We start from the raw sequence: 17,620 nt of genomic DNA on the forward strand, positions 1-17,620 counted from the left end.
GTTGGATTTGACCTGTAAAATTTTCAATAACTTAGTCACTTTTGCAGATGGAACTTGTATAGGAAGCACTCTGCAGTTTGCTGACCTTCTGTTTCTGACCTACTGTCTCTGCTTCCAATTGAAGGTAAAAAGTACAGACAGCAACCTCTTCTCAATCAAATGCTTTGATAATACGGTTCACAGTTTTAAAGTTCCCAAGACCAATCAACAGTCAAGAGAGGTAAGTATTTCTTTAACCAATACTTGGTAACTTGTGGATTCTAGCCAAGAACAAAACCACTGCTTGCCTAAAATGTAGTTGGATAGGAATCTTTTCGGGCTGAATTTATTGAGTTCTTGTAATGCCACACTAAATTATCTTATTGCCATGATGAATGGTGCTGTGTAGTTGTAGCTTTGTCTACTTCTTGTGCTTCACAGGGAAAGCAAGGCAATAACTAAACTGCATTCTTCGCTGCCTGAAAATTTCCCTTCCTTCGCTGCAGCTTCCTTAGCTAATCAGACTAGGGAAGGCTGACATTAAAGGCACCCCATGTCCACAGTGCTCCATGCAGGGTCAAACCCAACTTTTCATGAAATGCCTATGAGAAATGACAGGGACAAATAATGTTTATGATCTTATATATATTAATTCATATACTATTTGTGCCCCATAAGCTTAAATTAAGAAATACCTTATGAGATGCTTGCCTGTTGGTCTTTAAAAAAGATTCCCCTCCTCAAGATCAGTCCTTTAAAAAAAAAGTCTTATCGTACCATTTCCTTCCTTCATTGCTATCTAACTTTTGCCACTCCATCTTTGTCACCTCTGTTGGTACACTCTCAAGATAAGAGCTGTGGCGATTTGTGTGGACTATACCCTATTAAAAGTTAAAAAGTAGCAAATACTGCTTTCTGCTCACCCCCCCCCCTTTTGTCCCCTTTCCTTTTTTTCTCTCAGAACTGGGTACAGGCAATAGAAGACCATTCAGCATACAGCACACACTATTGTACTCAGGAACAACTGAGCGACGAAGAAGAGGAGGATGACACAATATCAGTTGCTGAGTTACAAGCTTCCCTCAAAGTAAGAAAAAGCTTCTGTATCTCATGCTACGTAGAGGTCTTCTTGACTCTCTGAATTTCTGGATAACTTTTGCCCTAGGGCCTTTCCTCTGGAATATACCAACACGAGGTGCCCTGGTCTGTGCAACTAAGGTTTAATGGTGTACATAATAGAACTTAAAAGGTCTGTAAGGGAAGCTCTCTCCTTTTGCTTTCTCCCTCCCTCACACACACTAGGCTTTATCTTTAAGCCACTCTCTTGCATTTTGAGCTGCCATTTTCCTTTGTTCTGTATGAGAACAACAACGGGTTGAATTCCCTTGCTTTTGCAGCCAGATTTGGGGATGAGGCCCAGATCTGGGGATTCCAGCGTATGCACTTCCAGTGTTTTGAATTCCTGGAACAAGTTCTTCAGCTTCCCACTCCCGTCACTGCTATCAAGCTCAGAGAGATGCAGACCTTGTTGATATAGGGCTTCTTTTGATTTCTGCTACAAGTGCTGCTACTATTTCCTCATTCTTCATTTATTAACATTATTCCTATTGTAGCCCGGCATTCAGCTAAATAGTCTTGGCATGAGTTGTACAAAAGAGCATGCAGTTCATGATAACCGTTAAGTTAAAAACCACTTCCTGAAGAAGTGAGATGTTTACAGATAATGCCACACATTTTAATTTCCTTTGGATTTGGGGGGGGGGGGGCACCAGAGACTTGTGGTATATTGGTAATACTTTAAGTTAGAAATATACAAACAGACACTACATGACAAACAAATACTCCTAAAACAGCAGTAAAACAGCTCATCTTGCATCCGACTCCTAAGGTGCTTCACTTTACAATTGACATCTGTTAGTACTGTATATCCAACAAAGTAGTTTTGTTAGTTCAAGGATTTCTGGCTGCATATTGGAACTTCTCCTCCCTCTTCTTTAAAATTGTTTCACATATACATGTATGTCCCAGGTCTGAAGGTCTTCATGGCACTACTTAAAATAGTGTGTAAAATATATCAGCTTCTTCTACTGTGGTTTTTTAAGAACTAGCTATTGGGCAGATACAGTTCTTCTGAACACTTTCCTGTCTGCCTTTGAGTTGTCTAATAAGAAAGTAATTAACTTTTCCTTGGATACCCAACAAGAAAAAAGTCACTTTAAGTTACATTCATTTAAGTCATTAACTGGATGTAATTCACTTCTAAAGCAACTTTAATTCAGTCTGTGTAGCCATGTGACACTCGAAACAGGATGCTGTCCAGAGTAGCACCTTCTCATTTACTGGAGTCGGGGGGGGGGGAGGGGGGAGAGGGTTTTACTACTTCAAGCCAGAAGAGGGAGCTCATCTTTTTTGTTTAAATATTTCTGAATATTTCCTGTGTAGGTATTTTTTAAAAACAACAACAGTATTTAAAGATTATTTGAAAACCTCTGATTATAGGAAATAGTTCTAGCATAAGAAAAAAAGTTCAGTAATTGATTTTCATTACAGTAATAAGGTAAATAAGTAAGTCTAACCAAATGCACAGTTGCAGTGCTAGTAATTTTTTTATCCTAAGAATAATTTAATTTGATTATGCATATCTCAACTCTTATCTTGCATAAAAATATACACTTCCTTTGGGAAGGGGGATTATTGGTTTGTTGTTGTTGTTATTTTTACTATGCATTTTGTGGTTTATATATTGTAATTTTATGTTGTGAACCGTCCTGAGATCTACAGATGAAAGGTGGTATACTAATAGTAAAGGTAAAGGTAAAGGGACCCCTGACCATTAGGTCCAGTCGTGGACGACTCTGGGGTTGCGGCGCTCATCTTGCTTTACTGGCCGAGGGAGCCGGCCTACAGCTTCCGGGTCATGTGGCCAGCATGACTAAGCCGCTTCTGGCGAACCAGAGCAGCACACGGAAACGCCGTTTACCTTCCCGCCGGAGCGGTACCCATTTGCCATATCTACTTGCATATTGGTGTGCTTTCGAACTGCTAGGTTGGCAGGAGCTGGGACAGAGCAACGGGAGCTCACCCCATTGCGGGGATTCCAACCGCCAAACTTCTGATCGGCCAGCCCTAGGCTCTGTGGTTTAGACCACAGTGCCACCCGTGTCCCATATACTAATATTACTAATTTGGAAAAGCAATTGACGATTTTTGAAAACTGGATGGCCAATTAGAGTTGTAATTAGATTAAATTTCTCCAGTATTTTTAAACTTCTTAATGAACTTCATGAGTTTGGTCATCCCTAAATACTGACAAAACTTTGCTTGAAACTAGATGGAAGGTCTTGGTTTAGTAGCACCAACAAAAACACTGGAGTAAAGAAATGAATGATATGAGACCCCAGTGGTGCAATGATTCAATGTTTCTGGCTGTTAACCACTACACATGCCAAACTAATACCTCTTTGGCTTCTTACAGCTTTTGCCTCTCTTTATGCAAAACATGTTCATGTCTTTGCTTGTTTTACTACATTCTCCTGTTCTAGTATCATACATTAATTTTAAGCTACTTTATTTCCTGTAATCATCCTCTACTATCCATACTTCATCCCAATTTCCTTTCTTTATACTGTACAGATCTTCCAAGGGGCATACCTGGGAACATAACTACAGCATGTGCAGAACTCTAAATAGGGCCAGTACATGTTGTACTGTTGCAGATAGTTTCTGGAGAAACCTTACAGGGCATTGCTCATTTCAGGGCAACTAGTGAATAATTCTGCTTAGTCTAACTTGCTTTATCAGTGTCTTAAAAATTTATGCTGTGAAATTTGAGCATCAGCTGTGTCACCTTGAAAACAATTGTACTTCTGGAAGCTAGAGGACGTACCTTAAGCCATAGAGGGCTTTAGTTCGGAAATTGATGTCGTGTTTGTTCTTTTTCTGTCCCAGTATGATGGTGCTTCCAATGGAATAAACTATTGCTCAGAATCAGCAATAGCCATTATTAAACACTGAGTGTGGGTGAGCAATGTGGCAAACTCAGGATTCATTTATTGGCTTATTAACAGGGTGATCCTATGTATGTCTACTTAAAATTAGGTCTGAGATTAATGGGACATATATCTGGATTGTAGCCTAACTGAAGCTAACCATGCAAAGGACAGTATACATACTGGTGGGAAACCTGTACTTTTCAGTATGTTGTTGGATTCCAGCTCCCACCAGACTCAGGCAGCATGGCAAATGGTCAAAGATGGTGAGAATTGTAGTCCAGCCACACTTGGTTCCTTCCCCCTAACTTGAGATAGACAAATAGGTATAATACTTACTTTGATCAACCTATAATAATGTTATGTGGGTGCCTTGATTCCCCTGAATTCCTCAGTGCCAGATTCCCCTAAATATCTGATAGGTGTTAGAATTTCATCAAGCCTCCTGAATCCCTGGATCCAGCAGGGATTCAGTTGCCAGAATTGCCAGGCCAGCCTGATAATGGCCGCTAAGTATGAGTTGTTAACTTAACCAAGATGGTAAATAAACCATATATTATAAAGACACCACAATCTCTGCTGTGCCTGGACCCATGGAATCTACTCTGCTGCAGAGATTGAGGTGGCATGTAACAATATATCCAGAAGGGTGTGCAAGCCTCTGAATTATAGTAAACTGCATATGCTATTACGTTTGAGTAAATTGCTTATGCCACTGTGTTTGCCCATTAAGAAGTCCTTTCACCTATTTTATCTCTTTATGGCCAAGGTAAAACTCGTAAATAGCAAAGAAAGTTAGGAGAGTTGCTTCTGAAATTCATGGGTAGCCATTTTTTTCATATTTTTTTTTAATGAGCTGCTATGGCTCTTGGATGTCCTTTATATTGTGACACTTTAGAAATAAAACCATACATTAAAAAAATGCTGGATTAACACTTGTAGATAACCTTTTTTGTAAAAATTCACATGTAAATAATATGAGCAGCTGCTCTCTTTTTGAAATAGAGGGCCGAAGTAGATGAGAATTGGAAATCTATAATCAGATCTTATTCCCTTTGTTTTTGAAACTAGCAACTGCAATGAAGGTACACCTGAATTAGGACTGTGGAATGGTGAGAGGACACTTGACATTTCCCCAGTGTAAATCCCCGCCAAAGCTGATATTTGTCTCCTTAGGGAAAAGTCATGGTTCCTCCATGGCTGCTTTCTTTTCTGCTTCTCTTTCTCCTTTTCTTTGCTTAAAAAGGTACCTTTAGATTAGAGATCTGTGGTGGCATCTCTCATATGTCACCTAGTTTGGCACAAAGTTTTATAATGATGTAGGTCATGTTTAACCGGAAAGAAACTCTTTAAGATTCGTTATTCTGAAAGTGTGCAGTTTTTCGTAGCATACCAAATATCTGTTTCCTCTCCACAGGTTGCACAGTCATGGCAACAAAGACTCGATAAAGAGATTTCTGGATTCCTCACTGTAATTCGGTCATGTGACACTTCTCAAGGTGACTTGTTTTCGTTCATAATAAGGAACGCTCTTGTTGCTTTGAAACACTTTCCAAGCTGATCCGCAAGAACAGCCTTAACTAGTTTCTCAGTAAATATGGGACCACCCCTGTTCTGTCTGACCAGATGTCTCAATCAGGCCTTAGTAATGGGTGCAAAGTTAGCTGATCTCATACTCAGCATAATTTTTGCTCTTTTGTGTCCTGATGTTTGCAAGTAATTTAACTCACACATTTTGATACGGTTTAATATGTATTTTTCAAAAGGTTAACTTCCACTTTCTGTGTGTCCCTCAATATGCACAGAGAGGGGGCAGTTTGGTTTAGATACAAGCAGCGACCATTTTGCATGCGTTTGATTGGTGTGTGACCACCAGTGTGCAAGCCGTTTTTGGCCCCGAAAGTGAGCCGGGCAGAAGGGAGCAGGCAGACTTGCACTTTGCCAATGAGCACAATGAGTTGGAATGCAACCCCCTCGCAAATGGGGAGTTGCCTGTACTATGTGAGATTAGAGCACTTGTTTTAAGAAAGTAAACCTGACAAGTATTGTAGTACTCAGGTTTCATAAAATTGTGCGCATTTAAGCTGCAAAACCTTCCGCATCAAGGCAGTATCTAATGCATTTTTAGAAATGAAGAATTCACTGGGGACAGCAGCCTTCTCAACCTTATCATTCTGGAGTCCTCTTGCCAAAACACCTGAACTTTCTGCAATGCTGTTAGAATAGCACTTCATCTTACAAAATTCTTATACAGGCCTCTAGTGTTCAGATGTTTCTAACTTCTGTTGCTCTCAGACTGTCAACATTTTGTGCAATATTTGTAAATGAAGAACAGGTTATAACCATTAAGGGAGGATACAAGATTTTAGAAGTTGTGGTAGCTGACTCAGAAACACAAATTTGGGGTTATGTAGTAATGTACCATCCAGTTGCTACGAAGGAAAGGTTACTGTTCAGATATTCCCACGGGCTTGTCCAATAGCAGTCGTACTGTGGCCTATCAAAAGCACTGTCTTGGTTTGTCCTCCTGTCTTGTGATCATAAATTTCACAGTAAATTGTACTTCCTCCTAGCTAAGACCTATGGGTTTTATTACAGCAGAAAGTAATTAAATGTTCTTTAATTAGACATTCCTTTTTCTCAAGTCAAAGATATCAAGTGTATCCTATGTAAGAATGGCTGATGGATGAAGGTTCTGGGTCATGCTTCTGTGAGACTGTTTTAATAATAAACTTTGTAGGTTACACAAGCTAAAACAGCAACAAAAGGTGGGGTGGAATAAAACAGTAACACATACATTACCTGCCCTTCTTCTAAAGGAATGCCTACTTCATTTCTCAAGAAAGCTGAAGGGGTTTCTGAAACATCAAGAGAAACTTGTGAAGCGCTGAGCAATTGTCTCAAACTCTTCACTAAACAAGAAGGGGTAAGTATTTCTATATGGCATACTCTCTGTGAATCAAAACAATGACAAGTATCTATAGAAGAACAACATAAGAACATCATTTGGATGGGATCTTTTCTGTCCTTTGCAGCCTTGAGTTCTGATTGCTGAGCAATATTCCCTACTGGTTTGGACACTTAAGAACTTCAAATATTTAATGCAATGTCACTTAAGTTCATAGCCTGAGAAAACATCTGAAGTGTTCTCACAAATAACAAATGCAGTTTTAGCAGAGAGACATTGATAACAGAACTCTAGAACACTGGTCAAGTTGATAAAAAGAAAGAAAGATTAGAAGTGGAAGAAATATTGGGTGGAATGTGCAGTATGCTTCCAGGAAGAAGCAAAAACAAAATATTGTGGCTCCTTAAGGTTATAGTGTAAGCTTTCATAGATGAGTCATCTTCCTCAAATGCATGAAGGTTGGCAGGTATATGTATATGTGGGGGAGGGGAGGTGGTAGAATTGTAAGCACTGGGGTCAAAAGCCAATGAAATGCAAAAAAGAAAACTCAAAAGACAACTGAATTAAAGCTTAAATGTATGCAAGATCAGCACAGTCACTATTCACAATGGCAGAACTGTAGGCCCACAACTTATGCACATTTAACTTGTGCACATTTAACTTGGCAATTTATTTATTTGCTTGAAATAAAAAGGGGTGGGAAGGGGGCAGGTTCTGGGAATACCGACTTTGGCAATCCCATCCACCATTGAACCCAATGGGTTCATGCCAGAATGTAATCCCCACATTGTGTACTTTGTAATTGGAGATCACAATCAACCTATATTAGCTCTGTTAACATGTTGGGGAATAGGAAACCCTTGACTGTATTTAAGCCCAGATAGAATATATTGAAGATTGATTCAGAAGTTTCATGATGGAATTTTCTATTTAATGTTGCTTTGTTCAGGTGGGCGGGGGGGGGGGACTAACTTTCAGATCAGCAGTAGCGTACTCTGGGAGACTGAAGTGTTCTCTCACTGATTTTTTTTTTAAAATGTCATTATTTCTGTTAGATCTGTATTCATATAGACCTGCTTGTCTTGTGTAGAATGCAGAAGGCATTGCTGGCAAGTAGGTGGCAACATATACTAAATTGGAAGATGAACAGGTGAATGGATCCTTGATGTGGCTAATGTTAGGTCCTGTAGTGGTATTACCAGAGGAAATGGGGACAGAATTGACATTGGGTTAGACTGTGTTTATAATCTGCAGGATAGCTTTGTTCTCACTTCAGCTAGAATTCAGTTGTCAAAAATCCTGTCTGTTTTAGACCAGAATTAAGGTTCTTCCTAAGATGGTTCAAGTTCCACAAAGCCAGCAGTTTAAAAACTAATGCAGACATGACTCATTATTGGTAAAGATGCTGTGCAATGTCACAAATTGTGCATACTTTCAACTTAGCTCCACGTACCCCCACTTTTCCTTAAGTCTTTCCAGCCCAAATACAGATGAGGATGAAGTACCTGGGACCAGCAAATATGTTCCATGTTGTGCTGGTCCTTAATGTGTTGCTAGAGGAATCCTCCTTTGACTTTCCATGTGCCTGTTGTTGCTTATGTCCGAAACCAGCAGGATGGGTTCTTTTAGTACAGTACTCTTTACCATCCTTATGCTGGCTTGTCACTGAGTTTTTTGTGATGCACCTACAGAAGGGGCCAGCAAGGTTTACTGGCTATGGGCTGGATCACTCCCACAGAGATTGTCTGTGGGCCGGACTGGCGCAGTGCAACGCCGGAAATCGCGTCTGCGCATGTCCGCGGTGCTGGAAATTGCTTCTGCGCATGCCCAGACACCGAAAACTGTGCCTGCGCAGAAGCAATTTCTGGTATCTGCACAGACGCAATTTCTGGCGCCGCTCAGCGAGTTCCCACACCGCGCTGTGCCGGTTTAGCCCAGTGCGCGGGGGACTCACCGAGCGGGTAGCTCGGTTCAAGGGTGGCTTGTGGGTCAGTAAAATGGTCTTTGTGGGCCGCATCCGGTCCATGGGCCACATGTTGCCGACCCCTGCACTACAGTAAGACTGAATAACATGAGAGGTCCGAGTTTCTTATTCTGGATTTGAAACTCCAGCATGAATGAAAGAAAAATATTCACTGTCCTATGACTTTAGCAGTGGATACGTTGCAAAATGTTTGAGGATATTTCGGAACCTGAAATGCTTGTTGGGGATAAAACAGGTCGAGTGGTGGTGTGCTGCAACAGAACAGAAGTGAGATTTAACCCCTTAGGTTGAATCACATGACAAGGACTTAAATTACTAATGTGCTTACATAAATCCACTGCTTATTATAAATTAATTAAGCTCATGGGAAGACAAATAAAGCTACAGTGTAGCCATTTGTTTTCAAGGTAAATTGTTTTCAAGGATAATTGGGTGCATTATAGAATGTTGAGCTGTATTATATACGGTATTGTAAACTTGCAAAAGCTCACCGTTAATCTGTATAAAGTTATGGCTGAATTTGAAAAGTTTTTATGGTGGTAGATGTGAGTTCAGCTTTGTTTTTCCTTTAGCAAGTTGTATTGCAAATGAGGAAGCTTGAGCTGACCGTGACTCGCAGCACCAGTTACATGACAATGCAGCCCATACAGTGAAGCCATTGTAGGCTCTGCAAAAATAGTCTTGAATAGTGAAAATCTGAGCATATGTCTTCTCCTGTTACACTTGAGATAGGAAAAAGTGTTGGAAGAGGGAAGGATTTGGCAAGTTGAAACTTCACAAATAATGGCTAAAAATGCACCTGCGATTACTTAATGCATCTAAGTAATTATTCATTTGGACTGTGTTCTTATGTAATGTGTATTACTTAAAGTGAACATTTAGATAGCTGTGTATGGGATTTTTGCCAGGAAGGTGAGGGATAAAACTGAAATGCAATGAAGTACTGGTTTAGAAACAGACTTAAGCAGCACTCCAAAGCCAGGCATCCCTCAACGAGACTGATATTCAGAGGTTCCCACTGAATAGTCACAGCGTATATTAAATTAATACTGAGCCGTATAAAAAAAAATTAAGAAGGGACATAGCTTAGTGGAAGAGCATCTACTTTGTATGCAAAAGGTGCCAGGTTCAAATTCCAGTCTCTCTAGATAGGGCTGGGAGTTTTCCCCGTTTGAAACCTGGGAGAGCTGCTACCTTCTCAGTGCTGAGTGCTGAGCTAGGCTGACCAATGGTCTGATTTGGTATAATGCAGCTTCCTGTTACTAACCACTGTTTAACTTTTGCTGCAAGTTGCAAGATGATTTTACCCATACTAAATATATATGAGTTTGTGTGCCTCTTTTCCCTATTGACTGGGGCATGGGAGGAAAGTTTCTTATTCTGGATTTGGAACTCCAAAGTTCTGAAATGCCCCCCAGGAAAAGAATGTGTAACAAAAACTTCCCTTTCTCTAGAAATTAAGGTGGAGTCAATTTTTGAAGAATGGGGGAATGCAGGGTGGTGGTGGCGGTGGTTGTTGAAAATGGAGTATTATTCTGTGTGGGATATGAGCAGTAAGCCTTGCAGAATGATGGCATAAATCTGTAGTGAGGGTGGAGGCTTCATTTGCTGTTTGTTAAGCTGAAATGAATTTTTTTCCTGCTTGAAAATATTTACAGTGGTACATCGGGTTACAGACACTTCAGGTTACAGACTCCACTAACCCAGAAATAGTACCTCGGGTTAAGAACTTTGCTTCAGGATGAGAACAGAAATCGTGCGGCGGCGGCGGCGTGGCGGCAGCAGGAGGCCCCATTAGCTAAAGTGGTGCTTCAGGTTAAGAACAGTTTCAGGTTAAGAACGAACCTCTGGAATGAATTAAGTTCTTAACCTGAGGTACCACTGTATTGTAGATCCCCAGAGTGATCTTGGGATAGTTATCTGAATCAGGTCTGCAGCATGAGGAGAGGCAATCTTGCTCCAATGGAAACTTCTCCCTACCACTGCTATGCAAAACTGCAGGACCACAATAGGGGGCCAAAGGGATAAGCCCATTGACCCCACTCCAGAGAAGGCCCCCTCATGTTGGCATTTCTGCAGTAAAAATCACACTCAAAAGCAAACAACCTGATTAATGCCATAGTTCAGACCTTAGCATTGCATATATTAAAGTGCAACACTAAATATAGCTGTTGTGGTCAGGGTCAAAATAAAAACTGTATGGTGCTGGGTTATAAAATGTGTAGGGCCCCTTTGTACCTAACCCAGTTTCTGCCATCCATCCCCATTAACAAATGTACTGATATCAGATGGGCACCTGTCCCTGATTCTTTCTTTTTATTAAAATAGCTTCAGAGGACATTTTTTGGGGGAAGCGTCTAGCTAATGAGGTTCATTGCTGAGTGCTCCATGTGACTCCACTTGTGAAATAAATCTATTAATGTGTTGGTGATGGTTGTTTCTTTAAATAGCACCATTTTATATTCTGTTTCGCAAAATGAATGGAAAATTAAAATTCTGAACGAAATGTGAGATACTCATTTACATTTTTTCCCTGAGAATGTGGTTCAGATTACAGGGATATTTAACATCCAGCTAGGTCACTCAGGCTGAAGTCTTAAACTCATTTAATAGGAACCGTTGAACAAAATGGGACTTATTTCCAAGTAAATACGTTTAAGATTGTGCTTAGAGGGGAGGGCTGCTAGGCTTCATAGCACTGTTTGTAGGCCAAGCCTAGGCTCATTTAGTTGTTCTTCAGTGGTGTAGCCGTCACATAATGTCTTGTTGGGTGGTGATTCTGGGGTTAATCTTCATCATTTAGGCATTGTTTGATTCCCATTCCAACATAATCATCCAGGGGTCCTTTACCTTTATCTGCTAGACTGTATGGGAAGTATCTATGCCAGTACAATGTATTTTGGGGGGGTGGGGTGAGGGGGTAGCAGGAGTGTTTTGTGTGTGGTCCAATAATCCATGTGGGATTAAAATGTTGTCTCACCTGTATGGAATTCTCAAAAAGTGTGTATGTTTTGTTTGTCTTTCTTTCTTTCTTTTTGCTGCAGCAGTAGCCAATACCACACACACACAAAATTGGAATTGTGGTTTTCCACACTGCTTTCTGAAGACCTTATTTCTTTTCATTTTTTTCTTTTTAAAAACCTCAGCATATATAACTGCTTTTTGGGGGGGGGGGAGCAGCTACGTTTACCAGTTTAATTGACAGGTAGGACTTAAAGTGGTCCAGCATTTTCTGGCCTTAAAAGGTAAAAGAATGAGAAGTTTCACTGTTGGATTTTTGCCTGTCCCGGAACTGTGAGGAATAGGAGTTCTACAAAAATGGCTGACTTCAAGTTGGTATAACAAATAATTAAGCATCCCCCTCCACCCCGCTGCCTTTTGAACTGCGTGTTGTGGTTAAAGGTGGGGCAAGACACACTTGTCTGTCCTGTCTGTCCTGAACTTCAGAAGACTCAAACCTGTTCATATTTACCCGTGCTGGAAGAAGTATGTCCCCCTGCGTTCAAAGGGACTTAAAATTTCGAATAGACATGGTTAGGATTGCACTTTTAAATCCTCCTTAATTCAGTGGGGCTTAATCTCAGGTAAACGGGATTAGAACCGCAGTAGTATTATTCCTTGGCAAGCCCTCTTCTTGACAAAAGTTGCACTTAGGCTACAATCGTAATGCGTGTCTTTGTGGAAGAGAGAGATATTTTCGCAGCCGGCAGGATGCCTCCGTGTGGCTTGCTGCACACATGCTCCCTTCCCACTCTTTAGGACCCAGCAGGAACTGGAGTCAGTACTTGGGTTAACGGGTTTGCAGCTCCGGCGAAGGCTTGGCTCCCCTTTCCCTTGCATCGTCCTGAAGTGAGCGCGGGGCGGGCGGAGGAGCGGCTTCCGTTTCTCCTCCACCATCCCTCTCCGACTCCGCGTCTCTCTTGGCCAACTCCAGGAGGCGCGGGGACCGCGTGAGGGCGCCCCAATTTGGCCCTCCAGAAGGCGACGAGCGGCGCTTCTGAGTCAAGGGCTTCTTTTGCTTGCTGCTTGCAGCAGCCGGTGCAGGGAAAGCGCCGGCGTCCTAATTAAGCTGGTGCTGCGCCTGCTTGCTTGTATCGCCGCTATCCTTGGCTGTGGTTGTTGTTGTTGTTGGGCCGGGACGTCTCTTGAAAGCCTTCCCTGCTCGGGAGCTGCGAGCCTGCAAACTGCCCCCGGGGGTGGGGGGAACCCGCTCTCGCGATAAGCCCTGCAGAGGCGTTGGTGCAGTTGCAATAGCGGCGCCGATTTGGAGAGCGGACTAGAAAAACGAGAAGGTGACTGAGGCGGCAGCAGCAGCAGCAGCAGCCGCCGAGACCTTGCAGGGCTGCGCGCGAGGTCAACAATGCCCTGGTGACAGAGGCGAGAGGAGAGGACTCCGGCTGGGCAGCTTGCAACGCAAGACGACCTTTGCCAGCAGCTCCTAGGATTCACCGTGTGTGTGTGTCAAGGTGTGGAGCACAACAAACGAGCTGGAACGGTAGGTTTCTCCGGGCATGCAGGTCTTGTGTGTGTGTGTTTTTCTTTGGCGTTACGTATCGGTGGGGAAATACTCCGGAGGAAGAGATGGAAGGTGCAAGGACAGGAGGGACTGATCTGGGATTCTGACACCATGGGAAGGACATGCTGCCAGGCTTTGCCGCTCTACTAGGCTCAAAATCTCTTCCATCATCCCCTGACCCTGGTAGCTTGTGCTATAAAGCTGAAAAGTTTGTAGTTTCTGGTGCTTTGTTTTCTGATGCTGCAAGTTTAATGGCTTCCTTCTGACATTGGAATGCTGTGTCAATGAGCCTTTAAAAATGCCTATGTGTTAAAACGTAAGTCAGTTCTCAGAACTGAGTTCAGGACATTTTTTTAGTAGTGGGGGCTGCTTAAAAATAAATAAATTGAAGCTTAAGTAGAAGATGTAAATAAAATTATAGTTTGTGGTATTACTTCACTGACAGCATTGCTTTTATAGTTTCATAGAAGTTGGTATTGTTGTATTTCAGTCTTTGCAAACTCCAAAGAGATGTTCAATATTGACATTGAGGCGTTTTCAGCCATATCACTATAGTAGCACATAGATACAGGTAAGCTTCCTGTCAGGTGTGTGTTCTGTAGAACAAAGGATATGCTTTGGCTTTAAAATGCAGTACATACAGATATTAATCTTAATTTGAAGGTATGAAATGAGGACACTGAAACTAAAACTAACTAATTTACTTGAAGTCTGAGACGTAAGTGAAATTCAGTAGTAACCTAACAAACTGCTATGCCCTTGGAAGTTAAGTCCTATTGGTTTTCAGGGTTCTTACAAATAAATGTATTTAAAATTGAAGTTAAAATTTTCATAACTTAATTCTGTTTATTCCTTTGTGGGAAGCATCTTACTTCTTAAAAGAGTGATGCTTGGCTGGCTTTATTATTTGCTGCAGTGCTTCTACTTTATCCACAGTTTTCTGGAAACTATCGCGCCATCTGCAATGTACATTTAAAGTACTGTAGCATTGTACCACTTTAAACAGTCATGGCTTCCCCCAAAGAATTCTGGGAGGTGTAGTTTGTTAAGGGTTCAAAGAGCTGTTAGGACACCCCTTAGAGCTACAGAGAGCTACAGTGGTACCTCGGGTCACATACGCTTCAGGTTACACACTCCGCTAACCCAGAAATAGTGATTCAGGTTAAGAGCTTTGCTTCAGGATAAGAACAGAAATCATGCTCCGGTGGCACGGCAGCAGCAGGAGGCCCCATTAGCTAAAGTGGTGCTTCAGGTTAAGAAAAGTTTCAGGTTAAGAACGGACCTCTGGAACGAATTAAGTACTTAACCCGAGGTACCACTGTACAGTTCTGATTTCCCTTGGGATGGATAACCTACTTTGCACATTGTAACTCTGTGAGGAGAATAGGGGGGGGGCTACCTACTGAAATTTTTTTGTTTGTTTTTTTTTGTTTTTTTGGAAGGTTGGTCTAGTGGTGGTTGCATTCATGATAGTTAAATAGAACCTCCAGGTTCTGAGACGGTCTACCTTTTTGTATATCTCTGTGTTGGGTAAACAGCAGGTGAGGGATGTCACCTTTAGGCTAGTGGCAGGTTGCAAAATCAGGCTGTGGGAAAATGCTTGCTTGATTAAATGGGCCTTTATGTCTCTTCTTATGTTGTAGGGGACTGCTGTCCTACACCTACTTTTACTCATGCTGAGTTTCCTACATGGGTATCGCTTCGGTGTAGGAAATTATGACATACACAGCATGGGTGAATGGGGGTGAAAAGTAGCGCTGATGTGCAGTGGACCCTATGGGAACTATGGGTATTTGGCCTGCCATTCAGTGGGTACTACTAGATCTGAGTGGCAGCTTAACTAAACCCATTAACCCCTTCCCCTCCACTGTAACCAAGCTTAAGAAGGTGTAGCTATATTTGTTCCCATTCATCTCTTGCTACCATCCCAACTACAATTTTTAATTGTAAGGTCCTTGTGGGCTGGGACAACTCATTCTCGCTTTCCGTTTCCCCCCTCTTTCTCATATTTTATTTCTTTCTCTTATGCAACACTGGAAAACACAGGGTAGCAAAGTTCTGTGCAAAGATGAACTTCCCTCAAACTTTAAACATTACAGCAATGCCGCCTACGATTATGTTAGCCCATCCCTCATTCTTCTAGAACGAAAGGCTGTTATTCATTGCCTACTTGAAGGTCCCATAAGAGACTTCAAGCACTTATAAAGGGAAATCTCAAGTGCAACTGCAAATATCTAGCTTACCTCATCTGAACTGCTGCAGACCATTAAAAAAAAAATATTTCGAAGGAAAACAGGGTGATGGATTAATCCCTAGAATGTTGATCTTTCCCAATTTATTGTGGCCCTTAGGGGATTTATTTCCAACTCCAAATAGTATGAGTATTGTGTGTTGTGCAGATGTCTCTTCATAACACTTGGCACACTCCCTGGAAAGATGTGGAAGTGTATAAGCCTTGCTTATGTGTTACAGGGCTGGCCCTACTCCAAATGGCTCCCAGGGCGAGGAATATTTCAGTTCCCACCCATTTGCTGGGTTTTTGAAACCCTTTTTGTGCATTATGTTTGCAGCCCTTTCCATGGTTGTGATGCACAAGTTGCATACTGTGTATGATTTGTTCTTGTTAGACAAGATGGTGCATTTGTGCATATGGATCCTATCGCAATCATGCCCACACTGTTCACTGAATGAGACTGTTGAAAGGCTTCCCACAAATAAAAAGCATCTGTTAGTACAGCCCTGGCCATGCAGCTCAATGTCCCCAGCTTTGCAAGTGAATATGTAGTTTTCAGCTGTTGAGAGGATCATTCAGTGAATAGCCTGGAGCCCAGGTGATTGTGTGCTCTGGCTGGCAGCAGCTCTCCAGTCTTTCAAGTTAATGTGTTTTCTAATCCTGCTACTTGAGATCTTTTAACTGGATCTTTAAAAAGACCTGCTGCCAAGAGCATACTCACAATCGTTACATCCAAATTCATGAGATCCAGAATGTTGCTGTTCCTGCCTCCTTCAGTCCAGATGGCGATAAGATCAAGTGCAGAATGCAAATTATAATGTAAGGCAGTGTAATTTGCTCCAGTGTGTTACTATTTGACATAGAAATTTGAACCAAGATTTTGTAACGCTTCCAGGGTACATGGTAATTCTTAATTAAATCTTGTTCTGAATTTTATTATATATATATATATTCCCCCTGGGTCAGTTCTTTTCCCTTACCATTTTTGACCAAAGTGTGCACTACAAACAGGAAAAACATACCTTCTCTGCACACTGAGTTGTGGACCCAGGCATATGACCATGTGGCATATTCCCCCTTTCTCTCTGTGATGACTTCTCTTTCCTTCTACACCCCTCCAAAATATGTTCCAGAGAATTAGGGAACCTCTTTGGAACAGCCATAGGAGGTGGTACTGGGAGCTGTCATTTGGTACAACCCATACTTTATGTGCACCAGTACCAGTTTTGTGAGACATATTGGTACTGGTGGTTTAAGTTACTTCAGCATAAACAATAATACTTTTAGCTGCCTTTAAAGACACAATGTTAAATAGAAAACTATAATTTTAAGGGTTAATTCACTTAAATGACTCTGTAATGTCTATGAGCAGTCTTTCAGTCATGGAAGTTTATTTGGGTGGAGGACAATATTAAATTGCACATTGCCTCCCCAGTTTCAGTCTCGTGTTCAAAGCTGTAGATGCTTCTTTAACTTCTCATACTAAGTTTCATCAGTATTGCACATATATCTCTTGTTCGCTGCTGTAGATATGAAACATATAGGGCTTCAAATAAATCAGACTTGGCCTGTATGATGGGCACAATCCTGCCATTCTGCTCATACAGCTGGTCTTACAATATACCGTATTTTTCGCTCTATAGGACGCACTTTTTCCCCTTCAAAAATGAAGGGGAAATGTGTGTGCGTCCTATGGAGCGAAGACGCCATAGCCCCGCGACCCTCTCCCGGCTGGAGAGGTGACGCACGGCTATGGCAGGAGCCTCTTTAGCCGCGTGCCACCTCTCCAGCCGGGAGAGCGCGCGCGCGGCTAAAGAAGCCATAGCCCCGCGACCCTCTCCCAGCTGGAGAGGTGACACGCGACTCTGGCAGGCGCCTTACCGCTGCTCCCCGACCTGCTCTTTGGGGCTGGTGGTGGGCTTCCCCCCACCAGCCCCAAAGAGCAGGTCGAAAGGAACCTGAAGCCTGGAGAGCGAGAGGGGTCGGTGCGCACCGACCCCTCTCGCTCTCC

At 42.1% G+C, this 17,620-nt stretch overlaps 1 protein-coding gene across 4 annotated transcripts in view; it reads left to right on the forward strand.

Annotated features, from left to right (window-relative positions):
* Nucleotides 1–17,620, forward strand: part of OSBPL1A (oxysterol binding protein like 1A) — a 152,867-nt gene that overhangs the window by 101,893 nt on the left and 33,354 nt on the right. For all 4 annotated transcript variants that reach the window (XM_081014405.1, XM_081014408.1, XM_081014407.1 and 1 more), the window contains 4 exons: nt 125–220; nt 941–1,066; nt 5,386–5,467; nt 6,788–6,894. In XM_081014405.1, coding sequence (XP_080870531.1) covers nt 125–220; nt 941–1,066; nt 5,386–5,467; nt 6,788–6,894 — 411 coding nt within the window. The remainder of the gene's footprint in view (nt 1–124; nt 221–940; nt 1,067–5,385; nt 5,468–6,787; nt 6,895–17,620) is intronic.

This window comes from Podarcis pityusensis, assembly GCF_964106645.2.
Source record: "Podarcis pityusensis genome assembly, chromosome: 7".
Taxonomy (NCBI): Eukaryota; Metazoa; Chordata; class Lepidosauria; order Squamata; family Lacertidae; genus Podarcis; species Podarcis pityusensis.